Source organism: Oncorhynchus tshawytscha, linkage group LG25 (assembly GCF_018296145.1).
Source record: "Oncorhynchus tshawytscha isolate Ot180627B linkage group LG25, Otsh_v2.0, whole genome shotgun sequence".
Classification (NCBI taxonomy): domain Eukaryota; kingdom Metazoa; phylum Chordata; class Actinopteri; order Salmoniformes; family Salmonidae; genus Oncorhynchus; species Oncorhynchus tshawytscha.
The window spans coordinates 10,524,696-10,550,941 of NC_056453.1; the positions used below are offsets into that span (position 1 = coordinate 10,524,696).

Consider the following 26,246-nt stretch of genomic DNA (forward strand, 5'->3'; position numbering starts at 1 on the left):
TTCAGTATTGTTGTAATTGTCATTATTACAAATAAATAAATAAAATCGGCATCGGCTTTTTTGGGTCCTCCAATAATCGGTATCGGCGCTGAAAAATTATAATCGGTCGACCTCTAATTATTTGTACAGATAAACGTGGTACCTTCAAGCGCACTGTCATGCCCTCTTCACAACTGCATTGGTGTGTGTGGATCATGTTAATTCCTTAGTGATGTGGACACTGAGGAAATTTAAGCTCTCGACCCGCTCCAGGCCCATCAATGATGATGGGGGCGAGCTCGTCCCTCCGTTTCCTGCAGTCCACGATCTGCTCCTTTGTATGTGTGTGTGTGTGTGAGAGAGCGAAAATATGAGGGTTGGGGAGGGGTAATCTTGAAAGATGATAGGGACTGTTCCCTGAAACAAACAAAACAAAGTTAGAAAATATGGCAATGTGCCCTTGAGCAAGGCACTTAACCCTAATAGGTAAGTAAGTAAGTAAGTCGTTCTGGATAAGAGTGTCTGCTAAATAATTTCAACGTAAATCATTTCAACACTGTTTACACACAAAAAGAGCCCAAGTTCACACAAAAACGTATTGAACGATTACAGGAAAGACAACCGAATACGAAAAAACTCCTGCTTTGACACCTCCCTTCGTGATACAAGTATTTATGCTTTTAACTTCAGAACCAACTTGTGAACGCAGGAAATGATGAACCGTGAGGGAGCCAAATATCTCTCTGACTGAGAACCAGTTGAACCAGCCTAGAGCATGCCCTCTCTCCTCCCAAAAGAAAGAGATGAGAGAGGGAGAGACAGAGAAAGAGAGACAGCGGGGGAGAAAGAGAAGGGTGCTGAAATGTGTTCATACTTGCAGTGTCAAACGCCACCGAGCAAACATCAGCCCCTCCTATCGTTTACCTGCTATTGACAGACAGGATGAGAGGGAGACTGTGTGTGTGTGTGTGTGCGCATACACAGGGCTGAAATACACATATTCACACAGAAGAATGCTGGCACTAATGCACACACAACCTCATAGACGCATGCACACACACACACCTTCCATTGTTTGTAGAGTGAGAGTCAGGAAAGTTGGGACATGCTCATTTCACACCACAGGGCGAGCCGAGGAGGAGTAACAGAATCCAGTCGTAAAACATGGGGTGGGGTGGTAAGGGATGGTATAGTATGGCTCCCCTTCTCTGCCTTTCTCACAGTTATCAATTATCATAATCCCGTCTCTCTCTGCACGCCTGTCACACTAAGCCTGCAGTTGGCTTTTTTTCCATTACAGAAGCACTCGGGTCAACCTCTGTTGACATAAACAAACTTTGCAAGCCATGGTTGCAAATAGAGCAGAATTCATACTGTGTTTGTTAAAAACTATCATGGAATGAAAAGGAAGAAAATATTACAAACAATAATTTCACAAATGCATGGACAAACAGCGAAATGTATGTTTTAGGATCATCTGGGTACAGTATATTTCATGTTAGATCTCTCCTTACTATGCTTCCTCAGAACCACCACACAGTTTAGGAGTTAACCCCTTCAGCTCCGGAGCTAAATCAAAGTCTCCTGCTCTCAGAAGGGGGTCTGCAACCTCAAACGGCAACACTGTCGACTGGAATAACCCTCATCCTCGTCTCCACCTTCATTTGGGTTAAGTGTCTCCGCTCCACACTGCCCACGCACCCAGAGATAGATGGAGAGAGCGAGGGGGGCGAAGGAGGGAGAGAGACGGGGGAGGTGGGAAAAGATGGATAAGGTTTGCGATATGCCAGACGCAACCTTCTCGCCAACAGCCGAATGTCGAAATTAGTCAGGAACTCTCATAAAACGCACATAGGCGGAACATTGTTAAAGTAAGCAGGATTGATATTTTTTATATTAGCACTGTCAGCGTTTGCTAAACTTATTTTTTTGGGGTACAAAAATTGGATTTGTTAGCGTACAGTATTTGTAGCGAGCGTATGGCCCCTAGGAATGACCACATCAGAGCGGATTTCTCGGGAAGTTCTATTTCGGGATTCGGGCCGCAGTGGTGTGTCAAATGAGAGGGAATGTTGTGTTTTGGGAAATCTAATTTGAGTCTGTTCTTTGTTTCACTGGCCTCATTTTGCAACGGCGGAGGCGGGAGGCGAACTTCCAAGCTCTAACGTCTCTCTGCCATCCATCGCAAAACAAGAAGAATGTCCAACGTTCTACTTCCAGCAACAACCTCACCAAGAAAAGGTTGTGGAGAGTTGACTGAAACGAGCTCCACTGTCCAATCCACACTGACAAAAATGTCTCTATTTCATGAAACACAAACTCTCTCCGTTTTACCACTGAATCCATTGAATTAGGCAAATAATGAATTGCAAGGTTATTCTCCGGTGTCACTGCGACATAAGTACGCGTTCATACATATACACATATTTAAAAAACAAATATTAGCAGCCATCTCCTGCCGCTAATTGCGACTGACTCCCAGTGGGAGGAGAGAGGGGTCCTTGGTCGATAATTAATCCTCGTTTGGAAAAATAAATGACATTCATTAGCAGGGAATGGGGCCAAGTGCCATTATTTACATGGTAATAATCTGGAGCATTCTGGCAGCGCTCTTTTAAGGTTACGGAAATAACTCAGGGAAGAGGATGAGTACAATCACTCCTCTCCCTTTTCCTGTCTTCACACCCAGAACAATTAGGCCTGTGCGAACAGATGGGGACGCTTCTGACTGAAAAAGCCTTCTGAACGGCTTCTCATCTTTTTCTTATCTCACACAGACACACACAGACACACACACACACACGCACGCACGCGCGCGCGCGCGCGCGCTCATGCCCTCACGCAAACACAACGGAGCACACACACAGACAACAATGTAACACAGTGAAGACATGTCTCGAGGCACTCGTGGAAACGCACTGAAGGAAACGGTGAACGTGCACCCACAAACCTACACTACTCATCTCCACGCAAGCGCATATTCTGAAAACACATCATGAAAAGTGAGGGCATACAAATGCAAGCTTCATGGCAAAACAGTTCCTGGATAATTTTTTTTTTTAAAACACCCTAAACATTGGTGATGGAAATACAAAAAGCAGACAAACGTTTACTCAGAGTTCACTGGTTGTAACATCGGACTTGACGTGCTTCATCGGTGACAATAATCAATAGCATGTGCATTACATTCCATATTGTTTGGCTAGAAGACTATGCCAGCTAGAACTCTGCATGAACTACTGTACTACAATCCTCATCTGAAAACACATCCGCACTTTGTATTTACACATCCGCAAATGATCACACAATAAACAATGGGCGCGTTAGCGTTGCCCAAGCCGGTGTAATAATCCGAAAAATGACATAATAGAGCATTTGTTGTGCAACACCAGTTTGTTCACAACGGTGCCTTGGTCTCTTGATATTGTACTGATACGACACACAGGGAAAATAATCAGAGAAATGCATATAGACTGAGCTAGCCGTGAGCAGTAGTACCACACGGTTTAGCACGGAAGCCTTTAACGGGACCGCTTTCAGTTCGAGACTCTCTCTTTCAGTAAAGAGTTATTGACTTACTTAAGCGTAGTTGCCACAGTCACAGTCGGCTATGACAGAATAAAGAGGACTTTGTGATGGAAGGTTCAAGTAAATGTCAATGTTATCCTAAGCGGATGACATCTGGTCTGGTGTGATGCAAAGACAATGTTCTCTCTTATTATGTGACTGTATTTGCTTTATATTTCTTGTATATTCTTTTATATTTGTGTTTTAACATAGTTTCTATCACTTGGGTAGCCCTCCAAGCCATAAACTATGTCCACATGTCCTATTTCTTCCGCCTATCTTGCCCTCCACCTTTAAATGTGCATTCCTCTATTCCTCCTTCAACTCACAGACCCTCGCCCCTTCTTGCTCCCCGCGTTATATAGACACTAGGCTGTGATGGAACAGTCAAAAGTTTGCAAATCCTTGAAAAGGTGAGACACTCAAACACGCAAAACACACATTGATTTAAAGGTATCATTTGAGAAGATATGTGGTAAAAGAGCACGGTTGTCTTTGTATGACACAGTCTCGGACACTACTACTGACAATTCTCCACCCTTACCTCATCCCCTCCCTCCTCTCTAGTACAGTATCAACAGCTCCAGTGGCCTGGATCCTGGGGGCCTTTCCACTTTGTCCCATGTCAGGCACTGGGTCACAGCGGCGAAAACCGAGACGACAGCAATTGTCCTGCCTGTTACAGATCTTTGTCCCACTAAGTACAATGACTAAGGTATCAATCCTTTGGGAACAGCTCAGCGCAACAGAAATACCCTGACTGACAGCTTCTAGGAGTGAGTGCCATCTCCACCTCTTTCCTCTCTGGTTGTCCAGTCTCCCAACGCACCACCCCTGAGAAGGGTAATCCCAGGCCCTGTGGCGACGCTATGCGATGAGGACAGGACGAGGAGAGGATGGGGAGAGTCCTCTCGGCATGGTGAGTCCCCACCGGGCCGGACCCCGGAGTCCTACTCTCAGAGACACCTCCAAAACAATAGATCCTAACAAAAGGACAAACAGGTTAGAGTTAACCTAACTCAGGTTAGAGGCTGAAAGAGGTGGCGATTGTGTCTTCTTTCACACCTCTTGTATACAAAGGGATAATTATACCATAGTTGTTATGAAGGCACAGTAGACAGATGTTATGCGTCATTATTGTGATGTTCATCTAACATTGAAGAGTCATGGATGTCAACCCGGTCACCAACCTTCTTCCCTCTTCTCAGGAAGCAGACTATTTAATGAAAGAGCGACCTTTTTCTGAGCTTCCAAGTCAAAACTTCCCAGAGAAATCCGATAAAACCCTGGGCCTGGCTGGCGCCGCCACTCATTTGCTCGTTCGCTTGTCGAGCTTCCTGTGACCTCATTCCACCAGCTCTCCAATCGATCAGCTTATCTCTGAGATCAAAGGCGCGCGCCGCCGCTGTACATTTAACCCCAGCCAGGTCCTCCCACGTCATGTCTAAATATTAATGATAATAAAGTCTAAAAACCCATCCTGTGTCAAGCCATTACAGCCCACATCGATCCTACAGCTCTCCTGGCCAATTAGAAGTCGGCCGTCGTAATGCGTCTCGGCACATCAAAGGACCAGAACCATTGATCCGCTCCAGGATCTTAACGTTTACCATTAAAAAAAAGCAATATTCGGAAGAGGGGAAAAAATCATTTTATTCACCGGGTCGGATGGAGAAGCGCTCAAACCCAGAAGGGAGGGATAGAGAGAGAGAGAGGGAGAGAGAAAGGGCAGCTCAATAATGGCCACTCTGACAGTTTAAAGGGCATCAGGCACATCCGTCCCCTGGACTAGATCCCATGAACAGCCCTGGGGCTGGACGGGGAAAGTATCCTGTCCGATGTTACCAACAGCGGCACTGTAATTCTGCTTGTCATGAGCCCTAACGGTTCTCCAACCCAGTTCTATTTTCAAACACTGACTGAACATAAAAAAGAAAGTTAAACAAACTCTGTGGTTCCCAATTTAAATGGCCCAAATGCTAAGATGGCGTTGCAAGCCCCATCACTCCTGAGAGTTGGTGGGTTTCCATAAAGTGACAGATTCATTGCGAAGCCTGTTAGACTGAGAACATTTGCGGGACTGGGCTCTTCAGGATCTTGTGAACATTTTGAAAAGCAAGGCCTTGAGCCTGAACTGTCCAGAGGACTTTATAGAGGAGGTCTCAGTAAGAACCCATGTTGACTGTTACCTCCCATTAACAGTAGACTAGTATGTATGGCTTTAGGCAAGCTAGCGTGTACATCTAGCCTGGTCGACTCATATCACAGAACATGACTTCAGGTAAGGTACAACTTTTGTCAGTTCAAATGTTAACATTAAAGTTTGAGCTCCACACGCAGTAAAGCAATACTTTGCACAATACATCAGTTAGCACTCCAGGAAGAGCAGTAACGCAACACAATAAGGAGGGGGGGAGAGAATGCACATCGTTCCATAAACCAGAATCATTCCTCACACAAAAGATGCCAAACAAGCCCACCGCTGACACTACTACGCGACAGCATCTGTTTGTGTGGCCTTTATCTGCTGGAGCTGACATCTCTCATAGCCCTGGCCTAGAGGCGACCTCACTGCTGTCATTGTACTGAAGCCTGGAGGGGGGGGGGGGTGTTCAATGTCCAGGGCTACAATGACCTTCTTCATATGCGCCATAATACACCAGGACACAGGGCAACGAGACTGCAGCCTCTTAAGAGGTTTTAGTTCTTCAATACATTTGACCATGACTGACTGGCACGAAGCTATTCACAACATGGGAGAGGATTGGTACGGATTCGACTGTTTACTGAAGCAATTAGAGACAAATAACACAATGGACACCGTTTAAGTGAGTTGACTTGTTTTGCGAGAATGAAGAGAGGCCTGAATGGCAACTAGGCCAATGATGATGGATTCACTTGTCCCATTGAGTAGGGTCGGAATACAATGGACGAGACGACAACAAAAGCTTCCACTGTAGTGACAGCTAACGAAGAGAAGTTTATCTGACCTCAGATGGAGTAGTTCAATAACAGCGGAGAAGGACGACACCGAGCTCTTCTCAGAAAGCCTCCTCGACAACTAATTTGACCTGGAAAAATACTGAAGCCTTCCGTAGCTACATTGGTCAGCCTTGAAATCCTCTCTCAACTCCCAGGACCACCAACACATTCAGTTTCCCATCCACGTCTCCTCAGTATGTGATCGTGCTCCTCTCCCAACTGTCCCCTGTGGTAACCCTCACTATTATATGCTTTGGTCGCAAGGTCGCTTCGCCATAAACTCTGCGCTTTGGACTACACCAAAATATGTAATTAAAGATTTGTGAAAGGAAACCAGTGTTTAGAATGGTTTATGTCAAGTTTGTCCTGAAATGCTCCACCACAGGGAAGCTTTTTGATGGGACTGGTCTGCGTCGACAGCGTCGGCCCAAATAGAGGCAGGCGAAAATGTACAGGGACAGAGCTTTCTCTCTGTCTGCCAGGCCAGAGGACAAACCTCCACACAATGGTGGTGCAACATTGTAGCAACGCTGGTCCTGGCTTATAATACAGCTCCTCACATGTGTATGATGCTGGGGGACGGGGGGAGTGTACACACTACGCAGGTCAGCTGAGGTTGGGGATTCACAGGCTCTGCAAACAGGCTGGGTAACTGACACAAGACTGCTAGGCCGAGACGCCAATGTAATCGCAACCTCGCCGTAACGTCTTGGCAGTGTTGGCCCTGGCGCCACTGGAGCTGGGGGTTTAGGACCGTAGGCCAGCAGACAGGAAGCAGCGCAGTGACCCAGAACACATTGGGACAAATAAACAAACTGGCCGAGTGACTCAACTTGAGAAGTTGTGGATTTGAAGTGGTTTCCGTGCCGATTCAGTGCTCCTTGTATGGAAGCATGGCAGGCGTGTTTGTATATGCACACAACCACAATGCATAGATAAACATTCGAAACACAAATACAAGCTTGAGTACATACACGTTTGAGTCCTCTGTAGCTCAGCTGGTAGAGCATGGCACTTGTAATGCCAGGACAGCGGGTACGATTCCCGGGATAGAAGCATCTGATATATCATTACAACTGTGAAGATGAATAGGGCTGTCTGAACGGCTGACAAGGAATCATTACTAACAATCAGGCTCTGAATTCTGTGTGTGCCCTGATCCAAGGCCATGTCATTATTTCCTGGAAGTAGGGGTCAATTAGAGGTCAGAGTACCTCAAGCCACTCCTGCCAATGGGCCGCATTGGTAGCAGACACCTAATTTTGGTGCCATTATGGATGGTAAATTGGGTTAAGCAGTCTTTTCGCCCCACTTAAAAAGCTTCCTCTCTTCTTTCACTGTTCTCTACTTTTCTGCCCTATCGATGAATGTTTGTAGAATTTAAAAAAATATATAAATTAAATATATATATATATATATATATATATATATATATATATATATATATATATATATATATAATGTATATAATGTAAATAGAAGTCAAAAAATGAGGGAGTGGAGGAATATCATTTTAGATGTTCCTCCTGTAAGCTTATTAGATACAGTAGCCACTGAGATCTGCAAGAGAAACAAGTCCATCAAATTGTCACAATTCCATGACAAATTATCAGTCATACAAAAAAACATAGAAAAAAATAGATAGTGGTGTTCAATCAAGATAATGACATTTCAAAAAGGAGGTACAGTAAACAGCTTTGAAAAAGTGCTGTGTGTGTGGTTAAAAACGTACTGTGTAATTTACAGCGAGGCTAGCGGGTTTCTGTGAGGCCGGGCCCGTCCCAACTGGGACAGGTAGCGACAGGATGATGTTGACCCTGGAGGTGTAAAACCAACCTCCTTGTCGCCACGGAGATGATGGGTGCCCAGGTTGAGCCGAGTCGAGGAGTCTGCCTTTCAGTTGGCATGGGCCCTGGGCTAGCACTGGGGTGCCCTGCCAAATACCCCCCTGCCTGGCTGCTTGGCCCAAACCTTAACCCATCGGCCAGGGGAAGGTGAGTGCAGTGGCAGCTGGACCAGCACTTCACCGTCAAGCACCACTCTCCAAACAAACAACCCAACGGGCCAGAAGCCATGGCAGCATGGAACCGGTCATTACTGACTGAGTTGCATGCCTCGTCAAGGCCAGCCCTGTTCTGCCCTGAATTTGTCAAGAGCTGTCCCAGAGCAAGAATATACCAATAATTCTCTGCTGCAGAGTGTCTTTTTACCCTACAAATAACAAGAAGTTGAGCACCTTATGACCTGAGGTTAATATCAATAACATCCTAATAAAAATAGGTGGATAAGTAATGTGAAAAGCCGTTTAGGCCCTATGGCACAGACATACAAGTGCATGTGAATGAGATGCTCTATAACGAGACTCAGCCTCAGCCTTGGTTACTCACTCTCAGGCATTTTCTGCATTGATCAGGGGTTATCCAGACATCCAAAGTCTACTCTGCTTTGTCATTGTACTTTAGCAGGCCTCAGAGAGGAAACAAGAATGAAAATAGAATTCTAGAATTCACTCCCATAACAAGACGACAAGCAGAGGGTCATTATAGTTTATGAAATGTCTAACCAGAATTTTGCCAAAGCATTCAGTTTCTTCAAAACGTATCCAGGCGAAATGCAGATAAACAAACAAAATGAGCTGAGTCACAGACTGCTGGCAGTGTTTGATATATAAGGAATTAGCCTAGTGTGGAAGCAGCATAACTCAATCTCCCATTTAATCTCTACAACATACTTCTCAGCGTTCATGCTCAAGTCATCTTCAAGCAGCAGAAATACCAATATTGAAGGTACTCTGAGGCCGTCGTGTTTTTCTCTCTGTCCTTGGCCTGCACTCAAAAAGTGTCTAAGAGTATAAGTGCTCATCTTGGATCAGGACCCAGTCTTATTCATTATGATTTAAACAGCAAAACTGATCCTAGATCAGCACTCCTACTATGTGCCACTCTGTGAATATGGGCCAAGGTAGCACAGCACTGAAGAATGGAAAAACTTCCCAGCAAGTCAAACAAAACCATTCCCCAAGATGCATTATGTTTATTATTCTTTAAAGAGGTCACATTATCATGAAATATCCCTTATGTAAAAGGATAAATAAGTCAACATATTTTGAGACGCATTGTTGAAGTCAGAAGTGAACATACACCTAAGCCAAATATATTTAAACTCAAGTTCACAACTCCTGACATTTAATCCTAGTAAAAAGAAAGTCTTAGGTCAGTTAGGATCACCACTTCATTTTAAGAATTCTGAAATGTCAGAATAATGGGTAGAGAGAATGATTTATTTCAGCTTTTATTTCTTTCATCACATTCCCAGTGGGTCAGAAATTTACATACACTCAATTAGTATTGGGTAGCATTGCCTTTAAATTGTTTAACTTGGGTCAAACTTTTCAGGTAGCCTTCCACAAGCTTCCCACAATAAGTTGGGTAAATTTTGGCCCATTCCTCCTGACAGAGTTGGTGTAACTGAGACAGGTTTGTAGGCCTCCTTGCTCTCACACGCTTTTTCAGTTCTGACCACAAATGTTCTATAGGATTGAGGTCAGTGCTTTGTGATGGCCACTCCAATACCTTGACTTTGTTGTCACAACTTTGGAAGTATGCTTGGGATCATTGTCCATTTGGAAAACCCATTTGCGACCAAGCTTTAACTTCCTGACATGTTTTCAGATGTTGCTTCAATATATCCACATAATTTTAATTCCTCATGACGCCATCTATTTTGTGAAGTGCACCAGTCCCTCCTGCAGCAAAGCACCCCCACAACATGATGCTGCCACCCCGTGCTTCACGGTTGGGATGGTGTTCTTCGGCTTGCAAGCCTCCCCCTCCAAACATAACGATGATCATTATGGCCAAACAGTTCTATTTTTGTTTCACCAGACCAGAGGACATTTCTCCAAAAAGTATGATCTTTGTCCCCATGTGCAGTTGCAAACCGTAGTCTGACTTTTCTACGGCGGTTTGGAGAAGTGGCTTCTTCCTTGCTGAGCGGCCTTTCAGGTTATGTCGATATAGGACTCGTTTAACTGTGGATACAGATACTTTTGTACCAATTTCCTCCAGCATCTTCACAAGGTCCTTTGCTGTTGTTCTGGGATTGATTTGCACCAAAGTACGTTCATCTCTAGGAGACAGAATGCATCTCCTTCCTGAGCGGTATGACGGCTGCGTGGTCCCATGGTGTTTATACGTGCGTACTACTGTTTGTACAGATGCACGTGGTACCTTCAGGCATTTGGAAATTGCTCCCAAGGATGAACCAGACTTGTGGAGGTCTACAATTTATTTCCTGAGGTCTTGGCTGATTTCTTTTGATTTTCCCATGTCGTCAAGCAAAGAGGCATGGAGTTTGAAGGTAGGTCTTGAAATACATCCACAGGTACACCTCAAATTGACTGAAATTATGTCAATTAGCCTATCAGAAGCTTCTAAAGCCATGACATAATTTTCTGGAATTTTCCAAGCTGTTCAAAGGCACAGTCAATTTAGTGTATGTAAACTTCTGACACACTGGAATTGTGATACAGTGAATTATAAATGAAACAATCTGTCTGTAAACAATTGTTGGAAAAATGACTTGTGTCATGTAGATGACCTAACCGACTTGCCAAAACTATAGTTTGTTAACAAGAAATTTGTGGAGTGGTTGAAAAATTAGTTTTAATGACTCCAACATAAGTTTATGTAAACTTCTGACTTCAACTGTATGTCATAAGCCACAGCATGCTGTAGAAAATAATTATGACTTGTCACATACAGTGGGGCAAAAAAAGTATTTAGTCAGCCACCTATTGTGCAAGTTCTCCCACTTAAAAAGATGAGAGAGGCCTGTAATTTTCATCATAGGTACACTTCAACTATGACAGACAAAATGAGAAAAAAAATCCAGAAAATCACATTGTAGGATTTTTAATTAATTTATTTGAAAATTATGGTGGAAAATAAATATTTGGTCACCAACAAACAAGCAAGATTTCTGGCTCTCACAAACCTGTAACTTCTTCTTTAACTGCTCCTCTGTCCTCCACTCATGACCTGTATTAATGGCACCTGTTTGAACTTGTTATCAGTATAAAAGAAACCTGTCCACAACCTCAAACAGTCACACTCCAAACTCCACTATGGCCAAGACCAAAGAGCTGTCAAAGGACACCAGAAACAAAATTGTTGACCTGCACCAGGCTGGAAAGACTGAATCTGCAATAGGTAAGCAGCTTGGTTTGAAGAAATCAACTGTGGGAGCAATTATTAGGAAATGGAAGACATACAAGACCACTGATAATCTCCCTCGATCTGGGGCTCCACGCAAGATCTCACCCCGTGGTGTCAAAATGATCACAAGAACGGTGAGCAAAAATCCCAGAACCACACGGGGGGACCTAGTGAATGACCTGCAGAGAACTGGGACCAAAGTAACAAAGCCTCCCATCAGTAACACACTACGCCGCCAGGGACTCAAATCCTGCAGTGCCAGACGTGTCCCCCTGCTTAAGCCAGTACATGTCCAGGCCCGTCTGAAGTTTGCTAGAGAGCATTTGGATGATCCAGAAGAAGATTGGGAGAATGTCATATGGTCAGATAAAACCAAAATATAACTTTTTGGTAAAAACTCAACTCGTCGTGTTTGGAGGACAAAGAATGCTGAGTTGCATCCAAAGAACACCATACCTACTGTGAAGCATGGGGGTGGAAACATCATGCTTTGGGGCTGTTTTTTCTGCAAAGTGACCAGGACGACTGATCCGTGTAAAGGAAAGAATGAATGGGGCCATGTATCGTGAGATTTTGAGTGAAAACCTCCTTCCATCAGCAAGGGCATTGAAGATAAAACGTGGGTGGGGTCTTTCAGCATGACAATGATCCCAAACACACCGCCCGGGCAACGAAGGAGTGGCTTCGTAAGAAGCATTTCAAGGTCCTGGAGTGGCCTAGCCAGTCTCCAGATCTCAACCCCATAGAAAATCTTTGGAGGGAGTTGAAAGTCCGTGTTGCCCAGCAACAGCCCCAAAACATCACTGCTCTAGAGGAGATCTGCATGGAGGAATGGGCCAAAATACCAGCAACAGTGTGTGAAAACCTTGTGAAGACTTACAGAAAACGTTTGACCTCTGTCATTGCCAACAAAGGGTATATAACAAAGTATTGAGATAAACTTTTGTTATTGACCAAATACTTATTTTCCACCATAATTTGCAAATAAATTCATTAAAAATCCTACAATGTGATTTCCTGGATTTTTTTTCTCATTTTGTCTGTCATGCCTATGATGAAAATAAAAAGCCTCTCTCATCTTTTTAAGTGGGAGAACTTGCACAATTGGTGGCTGACTAAATACTTTTTTGCCCCACTGTACGTGACATAGGTGAAGCTAACTGATCAATAAGTAACTATTCAATCAGATTTGCTGGAGACAAAATAAAAACAAAGTATTTTATAGAGACTTTTAGGTAAGCCACAAAGAGTTACCTATCTAACAGACAATTCAAGGCTGGACCAGAAGACTCACAGGTAAGCAAAGTGACACTGAACGCTCTCTCAAGTTGGTTATTAAATTAAAACACCAAAAATGTATGAAAAAAGAAAGAAAGGGGAAGGGTGAAAATAAAATACATTGACAGGACATAAAATCTTCTGCCATGTGTGAGGGAGAAAGAATGCATTGAAAGGCAAGAGATTGCGGGAGAGAGAGAGCGATGTGTTGAAATAAAACGAGAGGACAAGTGGCAGCTGTGTGTCTTTATCTTGGAGAGACTGAGTAAATTGAATCACCAGCGGTGCACACGCATGGCTTGAGACTTCGGTTTGGCGCACTCACACACACACACACACACACACACACACACACCGCTTAATTAAGATGAGCCAATTAGAATATCAGTTTTATCGGTGAGCTTCAATAAGGGAGTGGGTGATAGTATAGCTCCCTCTCTCCCCTCACATTTCACTGCAACCGACACTAAACGCTCCTCTCATGGTCCCAGAAACAAAGCGGCACGTATGGAGAAGTATAGGAGCTCACAGACTGCATCAACACACACACAAACACTGTAGGTTGTGTGCTGGCAGTATAAAAGAACAAAACATTGCCCAATAGCTGCTTTCCACAGATGTGTCATCAAGCGAACGTGATGTCATGAACCCTGTCCAGCCTGGACATCAGTCACTTCCTGAAGGGTCGTTGGCCACGCTGATGTGGGTCAAAGAGTCCAAGACACTTTGCTGTGATTTACTGAGGAGGACCTGAGTGAGGCCTACACTGATTCGTGCACACTATGTTTTCTATAGAGGCAAGAGGTGTGTCGTTCCAATGGCTGACATACAATACAGATAAAGAACAATTGAATACTAAGGCTGGGATTCAATTAATTACAGAGAGGACCATACACATGTTATTAACTGTTCATCTGATTAATTAAATGTTCTGCCATTTTTCATACTTGATGTGCTAGAGGAAATAGTGTCACGAACAAAAATATAAACGCAACATGCAACCATTTTAAAGATTTTACTGAGTTACAGTTCATATAATGAAATCAGTCAACTGTAAGGAATTCATTAGGCCCTAATCAATGGATTTCACATGACTGGGCAGGGGTGCAGCCATGGGTGGGCCTTGGAGGGAAAAGGCCCACCCACTTGGGAGCAAGGCCCGGCCAATCAGAACCAGTTTTCCCCCCCGCAAAGGGCTTCATTACAGACAGAAATACTCCTCAGCAAAATGACGATCCCGCAAGTGAAGAAGCCGGATGGGGAGGCGCTGGACTGGCGTGGTAACACGTGGTCTGTGGTTGTGAGGCCGGTTGGACATACTCTCTAAAACAACGTTGGAGAAAGCTTATTGTAGAGAAATGAACATCCAATTCTCTGGCAACAGCTCTGGTAGACATTCCTGCAGTCTGCATGCCAATTGCACGCTTCCTCAAAACCTGAGACATCTGTGGCATTGTGTTGCGTGACTAAACTGAACATTTTAAAGTGGCCTTTTATTGTCCCCAGCAAATGGTCCACCTGTGTAACGATCATGCTGTTTAATCAGCTTCTTGATATGCCACACCTGTCAGGTGGATGGATTATTATTTGGCAAAGGAGAAATGCTCACTAACAGGGATCTAAACACATTTCTGCACAACATTTGAGAGAAATACCATTTTTGTGCATCTGGAAAATGATTTTTTGTTTCAGCTCATGAAACACGGGACCAACAATTTACATGTTGCGTTTAGATTATTGTTCAGTGTATATTGAACTGCTTTAACTTATATTCAGCTTGAATTTGTACATTTAATACATCCCACTACCATGGCAATATTTTTAGACAGCTGAAGCATGCACACAAATTCTCTTCAGGAAATGTACCTTTTCTAGTTTGGTCATTATCTTACTTTAGAAGTGTTTACTGTGCAGGATGAAGATTGAAGTGCAACATCTCATAACTTGAATGCCCACAAATCAACTTTAAAGTATCTACAAAATAAGTTTTCCTTGTATTGTTTGCAATTCATATTTTTTATTCTTTCGAAAAATGTGAAGCTGGGCATCTGATTGTATGGCCTGCCCTAATGGATTTCCAGATCACACTTTCAGAGGTGTAGTGGATTTTCACAGCAGTGTGTCCGGAATGGAGGGATTTAACACTTTATACAAAAACAACCAACATCATCTTGTTGCTGTGGTGGGAAAAATAAAAAACGATCTATAAAAGCAAGTGCTTTTTCCAAAGTACTGGTGGAACTCTAGGCCGTGTGCTAACTTTTTGGTTGCAATTATAATCAGAATAACCTTTATTCAAAGCACATTTGCATATACAGTACCTACAATTTGACTTGGTGAAATGGTGCTGCCAGCAATACACAAAATAGACAGACAGAATATAGACAGAGGAATTACAATCTACATACAGTATCTACAATCAGGATATGGACAATATGGATTACACACAAGTCCTTTCAAAGTGAGCGAACAGCGATAGGAGTCTTTTCTTCTGTGGTCTGTTTTTCAGACCTCGATTGTCCAATGCACTATCATTGTGTTAATCATAAAAGCTCTCAGGCTGGAAGCTTTGAAAAAAACGAGGGACTGTAACTCTTGAGAAGTGGCATGACGGGAGCCCCTCTCAACTCTCCATAGCCAACAAAGCCCAGGAGTGACGCTACAAACTCTTCAGCTTCTTCAAAATGTGGTCCTGTTTTTATTTTTCCCACCACTGGGATAAAAGGGAACCTTTTATGCTATCTGCAACACGAGTGTCAACATCTCAAAACGAGTAGGCTTGCATTGTGTTCTCCACCCCCCCTGTACCCCTCCACCCTCGAAACGCACCCACACACACTGCTAGGGTGGGTTAGGAGAGAGAGGCAGAGAGACAGACAAGACAGGGAGACGTTATTAAAAAGGATGGAAGAGAAACAATTTAAAGGAGGGAAAAAAATGAACTTCAACATTTTGTAAATATTTCACGCTTTTACACCCAGCCAAAGAGAGATCAGAGATGCAACAACAACAGCAACGTTTCAGCTTAACCATCCAACCAGATGTCAAAAAACATAGTCAAAGGTGATGTTTCTTCATGTGTTTTATCAATGCAATTGTCTACAAATGCTACATAAGGATCCCCCTCAAAGACATGATATACATTCACTCTAGTCTTCCATAATCTGATAAGTCAACAGATATTGTATTTGTCTATTCGTTTGACTGAAAGCTTCATCAGTAACTGCAGTAAATCTGACAGACAATGTCTTATTCCTATTAAAAGGGCCCTACAACACTGAAGGCTAGAGAGTAGTGGTGATCCAATGAATTATTACACTCCGTGGCAAAGGGCAGAATATTTAAAGTAGATAAACGCTCATTGAGAATTTGTAGAATTAGTAAAACAAAAATTGGGAAAGGGGGGGACTGTACCAAGTCTCCCTGTACCAAGTCTCCCTGTACCAAGTCTCCCTGTAGCAAAAATGTAAGGTCAAGTATTGATCCCCTTTTTAGTCACCAGAAACCAAATGTGTCCATATACAGTAAGAGGGAGGGGTAGACAAAGACTGATAGAAAGAAGTTAGCCCATTTAGCTACAGCGGTTTCATCCTGGCAGCCATTGCACTACGGACGAAGACAGGCTAAAACACCCCAGCACAGAACAACTTGGCATGGCACAGTGATGGAATGTCCTGGCATGGCATTCTGCCCAACCCAAAGTGGGTCAGTATGGCTCTAAAACATGGCGACAAACCAGACCTCTCTTCCACATGCATACCTAGTGTCCACGTCTGCAGTGGCATTCTGCATTCTCTGAGGCAGCTGTTCAAAGGAGCGCAGAGCCAAGATGTAAACACACACACACAGGCAGGGACGACAGCCAGGGGAGGAACAGTGTGATAGGTTCTAATTGCTTCAGAATGTCCAAAATAAGGCCCCCTATTATGGCAAATTGGTTGATAATGGTAGGCTGGGAGGGTGGAAGAGGAGGGGGGTGGCGGATGCGACCCAGGCGAAGGGGAGAGGAGTTTCTCCGTGTCGCCTCATTATTTTCGTCTTGACGGACGCCCACGCTCAACCCCTGGATGAACAGGCCATGCTGAATAAGTTATCACGAGCCACACAAAAGGGAGAGTGGGTCCCGCAAACAACAAAGAGAAGCATCTCTCTCTCTCTCTCTTTCGCCTGACGAAAGGATGGTCCCGCCACAGTTTGGGAGCTCACCTGTAATTTCAGCAAAAACAGTAGGTGGAAAAGAAAGGAATGAAGGAAACAGGGAATGAAAGAGAGGAAGTGCAGACGTCTGTGTCTGCACAGATATCCACAGAACATTCCCTCCTTTCCGTTTGATCCGTTTCGTCCTCTGCATACTAGCTCTTCTTTCATTCCTCCAGAAGGCAGGGACAGCATCGAAGACGTTTGAGGAGTGGGGGCGTTTTTTGCACTTCGTACGACAAGGCTTCGAATGAGATCACTGCGTCAACCAGTTTTTGAATGTTTATTTTGTCTCCTTTTTGGTGTTGTCGCTGTTTTGTGTTTTGTCTGGGTCTGGAGAAGCATATGGAAGAAGTCACACCTTCACGCTGTCTTATTATACAGTGAGGGGAATGAAGGCTTCCCTCAGTGGCTCCTCTCAAGAGTTAAGTATTCAAGCCAGTATTCAGACCAGTTCGTCCTAACTGTCACCACAACACGTCAATACCACTGCCACCAAGCTTCCCTTGCCACCACTCAAAAGTAGTGGCAGAACTTTTGGACGTCTGACGGGCGAATCAGAGGGTGTTGCAGCCCGACGGCAGATCAAACGGGGCGGGTACCCTTGGAGTGACACCTGGAACTACTTCAAGGGGGGGGGGCGCCACTGATCTCCAGTCAGCTCGTCGGAACGGCCTGTCGATGTCAGAGGGGAAAAGCGCCTCAACCGGAACACAACCAGAGAGGGCGAATAAAACCATCACCTCAATGTCACACGGGGTTGACCTCACGGTGTTAGGAAAAGTACGACAGTGAAAGTCCCTCTTCCAGGGCGGAAAACTAGTTGATTGGTAGGATGCTGTGGCTGCACCTGCTCATCGTCTTTAAAAGGTTACATGGCCATGTGCAGCACTAACCTTATCTGGAATTGAAATCAAGCATTGCACAGGACTGCAAACTTCGGGCAACTTACAGGCATCTTCCAAGACAATCCAAAAGTAGGGAAATGACAGACTGATACCACATATTAGAACGATATCACATATTAGACGGATATCACATTAGAACGATATCAGATATTAGACTGACCACATATTAGACTGACATCACATTAGAACGATATCACATATTAGACTGGCATCACATATTAGCACTGTATATATAGTAAGTCAAATATCTCAACAAAACCTAGGAAAACACAAGCAGTATCTGACCCCCATTAAGGCCTAGAGGCATTGCAACTATAGGTGTGGTACAGCTAATGATGCAGAGAAGAGAAAGCCAGAGCTAGTCAGTAAACAGTCGCGTCCCTCAATAGACAAAGGCATTCCTTATATAAAACATGAGCCCATCTTTGCCCTTGTAAACAACCCCGTTCTCTGCAGCCCAGGCTTGTTTGTGTCTTTCTCCTTTCCCCAAAAGCGTCCCATCAGCATTCTCTAAAGGGGGAGAGAGAAAGAGAGAGAGAGAGTGAAAAAGAGAGAGAGAGAGAAAGAGAGATAGACAGAGAGAGAGATAGGTGGCAGTGCTGCTTGTTTGGCTCGGAGCGGCTGGTAATGAGGCTCAGGCGCACCCTGTCATTGTCCCAGCAGCCAGACACACACGTGTGCGTACACACACACACACTAGTGGAAAAACACACACTAGCGGAAACACACACACGTACCTATCTCACTAAACTGAATGTACTGTAAAAGAACACACGCAACAACAATAAAAAGCCTTCAAGTACATGGAGAAGCTATTGTTTCTCACACCAAAAGTTTTCTGCCAGCCAGTAGGCCCACTTACAACTCCACAAACTCAAAGAGGAACGCTGTTGTGGAATACACAAGACTGTCCATTTCTCCCGTATTTAATTTATTTTTTAAGTGTACTGAGCAGCACCGACTATCTCTGTGCTTGACACTAGCTGGAGCTCCTCCCAGTCTGCCATTGCTTCCATAGCTACACAATCAACGTATTTATGTAGATTGGTGATGAAGCCCCTCTGTACACGGATCTAGTCTAGATAAAGGTCTCCAATCCACAGAGGCCTGCTCTCATAAAGTCTTTCAGCATTGTACACTTGGCACTGAGCTCTAAAACGCTGTCCCTACTGTACCACTGTATCCCCTACTGAACGCTCATGTACCGCAAACACACACACATACACACTAACAAAAGCCAGCTGCCTTCACCAGCGATGGGCGAAAGAGGTAGCCAGCTACGGTTCACGCTTTGGTCCTTCACTCGTTTGCCAGGGAAACAGAAGAGTAAAACACGAAAAGTTCACAGAGGGAGCAGATAGGCCGACCCAGAGGGAGGAAAAGCAAACGTCAAAGTGATATCAGCCATGCTGAATAAAATCGAGAGACGAGAGGGAACGGAGTACAAATTATCCGCCGCAACATGGAAGAACAGATCAGAGGCATCCGTTGGGATTGGTCCGCCACTCTCGGGATAGGCAATATGCGCTAGGCTATGGCTATTCCAGCCTGTTTGGCTTGAAGAAATGAGTTCAACTGGAAATATTACCCAATGGAAAACAGGGGGGGGGGGTATTTTTTTTTTTACATGACCTTTGATCAAACATGTTCCTTTAAACTATCGAAACCAAACCTCTTCAGACTCATCAAACGTTGACTTTGTTAGACGTTCGACAGACGGTCATCACGTGGATGTGACTCGTCCTAATGAGCAGGCTAATAAAAAAGTCTTGTTGGCCCAAAGACCAAGCTGAGGTGATTCGGATAGTCAGAGTTGGAAGAGATGAACATCACATCAGAATCGTAGCGGACAGGTGAGGTCCAACGGCAGCTCTCATTACAGAGTTGGTCGGGATGCGGAGACGCGAGTAAATTCTACCCTGGTGTGCCGGACCTGGGACGGCAGTGCGAGTACTCAGGCCCCAGTATGACCAGAATACTTTGGCGACAGGAATAGGAAATCCATTATATGTCTTCCGCAAAAGATCATTGTGATTTTTCCATAGGTATTATGGCGCACGACTGGGTGAAAACTCGATAGCCAGCTGAAAATGAAATAGACTGATTGTACTCGTTCTAGTGAGGGATTGTGTGTGTGTGTGTACATTAGGCAATATGTGCAGTTCCTGTGTGTGTGTGTGGGAGTGCACACGAAGAGGGAGAAGATGCCTTGCCCCCTCCGCCACTGCTCCACCCAAGCCACTCTCGCACTCCCCCGACTCTCGCATCTTAACAAGGCTTTTCCTCCGCTCCTCCTCCAAAAAGGCAAACTAAATCAATAAAAGAACAGGGAAAAAAAAGGACTAAAGTGGAGGAACGAGAAGAGAGAAGAAAAAAAAACACACACTGAACTATAATTTGTTCTGTCTTTCAGCTTCAATTACAAAAAATATCAAATATTTTTGTTTGACTTCACAGCAAGACTTCAAGAGGGCCCCCAAGACTTCCTTCCATTTGCATCCAGCCACAGCCCACTGGTGGAGCTGAATTCCATTAATTATATGACCTATATATCACATAGTTAATATTGCAGCACTGGGAAAGAGAGAAACTCAGCCAATACTGGAGGAACGGGTCTAAATTTGGAGATCTTCAGGACATCAGAGCTCCCTTCTCTCAGCGCTTTTCTGAGGCGGCGCTCTTTGATCTCCTTCCCTCCTGACATTGTTTGCAAATGTCACTTTAATGGGACTGGAAAACACGCGAACGAACGCAGCCGCGCTCTTTTCTCTTTCTCCTCTTCTTCTTCTTCTTTCTCTCGAAAGCCCCTTCGTTGCAACTCCACTTTCCAGTGTATCAAAAAGGGAGAGAGGCCTGTCTCCAGCTGCTTTCCTGAAGGGAGCGGGTGTGAACGCGTGAATGTGTGGACAAAATGTCCTAACAACCCAGGGTTTCTTTAACTGTCGTTGCATGTACTAGCAATAATAACAATCGATTTGGACATTTTATTAACAAAACGAGACATACTGTATATACACGTAAGGTTATCCTGGTCAGGATGCATGTAAGCCTGAACAGAATTGTTAGCTCTACCGCAGCACTGGTAGTCCAGTTTGCAGTGTATAAGCCCTGGCTCAAGTGAGCTAGCCCAGGTTGAGGGCTACTAGTGTAGTATAGCATTCGGTATAATATTAGTATAGAATATTGGCCAAGATGGAGAAAGTTAGCGAATGGGCTAAGGTGCGCTGCTCTTGCACACTGTAGGTCATTGGTGGGTTCTCTGGAGCTGAAGGGAGTTAGCATGCTGGGTCTAGCGTCACCAGGCCAAGTGCTGATCTCTTAATCAGTGTCCAGAGCGACCAGAGCCCTCCTCTGAAGGCTGGGGCCCCTGCCTGCCTCTGCCAGCCCTGCTAACGCCATGAATATGGAGCCCTTCTGCGGCCGGGGCTTGCTTATGTTTTCTGTCTGATATCTCGGCCCCATTCCCATTTCAAAGAGAGGTCCACCCAGGGGTTTGACTTTTTGATCTGCTTGGCGACTGACTCGACCACCTGCATGTGGGATCAGCCGCGAGCGAGAACAAGACCAATCCCTCCTACCCTGCCTCCCTTGCCCTTCACACTGCCTCCCCATCCAGCCCCACCTTCCCAGAACCCTCCAGAACCCCAGCGGTCATAAACTGGGTTTGGAGCTGCATCTTAACTCTCCGACCGCTCTGTTCTGCTGTGTGCTGTGGCTGGGAGGAGATGCTGGACATGATTGCCGTAGCAGCAGGAGTCGGCTCCGTTCCCACCACAGACAGTCCACCTCTGTCGGGCAAAGTCATGGGAGCCATTTTGTGACCGCAGTGTGAGGGCTGTAATGTCAGGGCCCCATGGCACTGAGATAACTGAGGAGAGAGCTGGGGCCTGTGGCTCCTCTAATCAGCCATGGCTTCCACCACCAGCCGATCCTTACACCCCTCAGAGGCCAGTGGTACCACCAACAAAGACCTCAAAACACAGAGACACTACTGCCTACTGCTCAGGTCTTACTGCCAGCATTCCTCTTCCCAAGGTCTAGCACGGGAAGGTTCAGCTTCCTTCTGACAGCTTCCATCTGTCATTGAGGATATACGCAGTGTGATAATATGCAATCCTCTTAATGAATTGATATGATTCCGCAAGTTTATCGATATGACTCGACTGATACGGGTCGATGACTCAATCACGGGTCACTATTCCTTGATACCTCTTAAACACGACATTTGCAGATGTCCTGGCAGCTCGTCATTGAAAAGAACTGCAGCTTACCAGCACCAGTGGCCATTGATAACGGGGAGCGTTCTAATTGTGCACGATCAATTTCATACCGCTTAACTCCTGATGAGTATCATTGACATTACTACTTTAAAAAATTAAAATAATATATATATATATATATGTATTAGCATTCAACGTTAATGAGATCACCATGACCATATTAATTAAAACCCTCAGGAGCCCAGATGATTGGATGAATAATTTAAGGGTGTGCTGAGGAAGAAGCCCTCCACCAGCCGACACTAGGCTAAGTAATTGAGGGACTATGACATGCCAGGGCATGTACTGTTGAGGAGGACTAGCATAGGACAGGGTTTAGTCAACTCCAGTCCTGTAGATTCAGGGTTTCATTTCAACCAATTAGTATCGTGGACATTAACTTATGCCGTTAAAGAAATACTATTCGACTGTGTCACTAGACCAACAGCTAACTCAGACGTGTGGATCTTAAAGAGTATTTCTTAGAGAAGTGAGGTTTCTTTCTCAGTTTCATTCAGTTAATTAGCTGCCTTGAACCAAAAGAACAGATCTACTAATGAGTGTGTATTTGATGCGCAGCTGGAGTGATACCCAGCATTCATAGTGGCTCTCCTCTCCTCCGGATCAACCAGGAGAAACAGAGAAAGGAGAGGTGGAAAGACCAACGTCTCAACTTAAATCCGCTATGACGTTATCTTACCCTCTCTCTCGCTGAGCAATCCTGTCCTTTTTCAATCACTTTTTAATATCCAAGCAATTTCAGTATTGATCAAACTACATTACACATATTGCATTCAAAGCGTTAAACTGTCAATAAAAAAAGAAAAAAAAGATTTATTGTCACATACACCAGATAGGCGCAATGAAATGTTTTTTTTTTAGCAGGGTCAATACGAGGTAAGGCACCCTCAAACAGTTAGGTTAGAAAGAGTATCAGTATTAAAAAGTTGAAAAGGAGAGTAGCACATGAATACCAGAAGCTAATTTGCGCAGCACAGCTGAAGTTGCATAGCAGTAGAGGTTCCCCTACTGGCCTCATTTACATATAACAATATAACTCTTTTGCACACTTCTGGCAAGCTTAAAACACAAAACACAGCAAGCCGCCTAAATGAAGGTCGCCAACACCAACCCCCCCCCCCCAAAAAACAGCCCAACATTTTACATGACTAATAAAAATACAACAATCAAATGTGTGAAACCTACAGGAGCAAGTAACGAAATTCACAGTCTTAATATCAAAACTACACCATGTGACACTTTTGTTTCTTTGTCCCCTTTCCTGGTTATAAATGACTTTTAGAGATGCAAAAAAACGTAAACAAAACCGTACAACCAAAGACTTTCTTTTCTCTAAACGGTAAAGGAAAGAGGAGTAAAAATGCTTGGTATTTGTCAAAAGAAGAATGGGAAGCCCCGTGAAGCAGAAAGCAAGACAGCGGTTGGGAAGAGGTTGGGGGTCCAACCAGCTTTAGAAAGACCTAATAAATCCTGATTTGAGAGTCGGGGCTAACCAGAGAAAGACGCGAGCCTGCGAGCGCTAGGCAGGCGCTAACACTCTTAAATGCTACGTTTGATTAAGTCTTCCCATTAGGTGACAGCTGAACTTTAACATTAATATGATAATATTGAAATAAGTGGGTGTTATTTACTTTAGCGCCCGGGTGGAGGCGGTAAGGGGAGGAGGGGCTGCGGGGGAGGACAAGGGAAAGGAGGCAGGATGATGAATGATTTCTGGACAGCTCTGGGTGACACCAGGCGAGCCCAGGCCTCCTCTAATCAGACTTGACAAAATGGAGACCTATGCAGAAATATTGGTTACAGTCGGCGTCACAGCCCTGCCTGGTCTCCTGCTAGCACTCCCACACCGCCCGCGCCGGCCCCTGATTGTCTAAAGCCACTGAAGCATCTATTTCAATTGGCACTTCCTTCCTAGCACAGGGATTTTAAATTTAGCTGGTGTCATTTACATATTACTCTTAATCAAAAAACCACACTGGGAAATAAAAAAATAAAAAAAAGAGAAAAGAAACAAAACCGTGGCGTCACGGTTCAGGGGTAGGCGCAGAGGCACTTTATAAAATGGAGATGTGACAAGACATTAAGCTGAGTGTGTGTGTGTGTGTGTGTGTGCATGCGTGCGTGTGTGTGCGTGTGTGAGAGAGGGAGAGAGAGAGGGGGGGGTGGTATGCTTGTGAGTGAACGGATGTGGGTAAGAGTAAGGAAGAAAGAAGGAGAGAGAGAGAGAGACCGAGAGCGCGAATTGGCTAGGGGTGGTGGTATGTGTGTTTGTGAAAATTACGGACAATTTCGAAAATTGCCGGAGTGTACTGCGTACAGCTTGTGTTTTTCTTGTTCTTCGAAAAAGCATCCAGTATTGGTTGTCGGATAGCTCTTATACAGTATCATTCTGCATTAGACTGATGGAACTATACCATAGTTAACCGCAGAAAAGAGTCGTCTACATCACACACAACGTATGGGGACTTCGCATACTGTGCGCTCATAAGACAACAGTCTTCGAACACATGGACATACTTTCCCCACTAGGATTGTGGAGAACCACAGTACAGTATGCATTCGGGATAAATAAGATGTGGGTTTGAGTGCGCATGAGTTTCTGTACGTGCTTTATGACGCATGTACTTGCCACCTGTGGACACCGTATGACTGCCTATTAGGGCCCTTCTCGAGTGCACTTGGGTCTAAATAAGCGGACGTGAACGTGGCTGATGACACAGGTGGAGACATCTGCAGAGAGGTGCGTTAGAATCAAGGTCCCTACCTGCCTCTTACCTTCTCAGCATTCCCGTTAGGATGCGGGAGCTCTTGCCCAGGTTGGCGTCGGTCTCTCTCAGCTAGAAGGGGGGAGAAAGGACAGTTGTGACACAGAGACATACACAGTCCATGTAGGAGGTTGAGGGGTGAGTGAGACTGGGGGAGAGTCTCTGGGGAAGAATGTGGGAAATGCAGAGAATAAAACTGGGATAAAAATGAGAGACAGAAAAAGATTCAGAGAGACAAACAAAGAACGAGAGAAGGGCCTGTAAAATTGAAAGATAAACATGTACGGTCGAAGGAACACACAGTGACTGAACACATTGTATATAAGGCATTGTGCAGGATTGGAGCCTTCAGGTTCGCTGTGGTTTCGGATTATTCCTACTTTCACATCTACACACTAATGGCACAATCGGATCCACCGGCAAAATGTTACTCTTTTCATTATTGTGACTGGTTCTTGTCCCCCCCACAACTGCTTGCTTTGTACAAACAACTAAGGGGTCAAGGTAAAAAGCAACATGGAGAGATGTCTTGACCGACGTCCATGCTGTGTTGTACTGAACAGTACCTACGATGTCCCGTGCGCAATAATGAATATCCTTCAGTATCTCTCTTTTATCTTTCACTCTCTTTTTGGGGGTCACATTTCTGTTTTTGTTTTCAGCCTCTGTGACACGAGAAGCGTGACGGACACCACCAGTCAAACGTTTGGACACACCGACTCATTCGAGGGTTTTTCTTTACTTGTACTGTTTTCTACATTGTAGAATAATAGTGAAACCATCAACACTATGGAATAACACGTACGGAATCGTGTCGTAACCCAAACAAGTTCTGGTTACTACTCTCCTTTCGTTCGCTCTCTCCACGTGAGGGTTGTTCTGGCATGCTGTTTGGAGGACCGCGCTCGTTGCCAGGCTGAGCAGGCTCAGATGTGGTTCTGGGCGGGTTCGGCTGCTGGCTCTGACACCAGCCCCACAGCCGCCTGATGTCTCTCTCAAACCCCATGGATGGATCGCTCCCCAGAGACTTCCCACTTTTCTCCCAAAATACCACACTCTCTCTCTCTGAATCAA

General features: G+C 44.7%; 1 protein-coding gene across 1 annotated transcript in view; it reads right to left on the reverse strand.

The window, feature by feature from the left end:
- LOC121840851 (vesicle transport through interaction with t-SNAREs homolog 1A-like) overlaps positions 1-26,246 on the reverse strand; it is a 110,394-nt gene that overhangs the window by 21,837 nt on the left and 62,311 nt on the right. Inside the window, exon 4 of the mRNA XM_042306288.1 lies at positions 25,183-25,244. Within this exon, the coding sequence (XP_042162222.1) occupies positions 25,183-25,244 (62 nt within the window). The remainder of the gene's footprint in view (positions 1-25,182; positions 25,245-26,246) is intronic.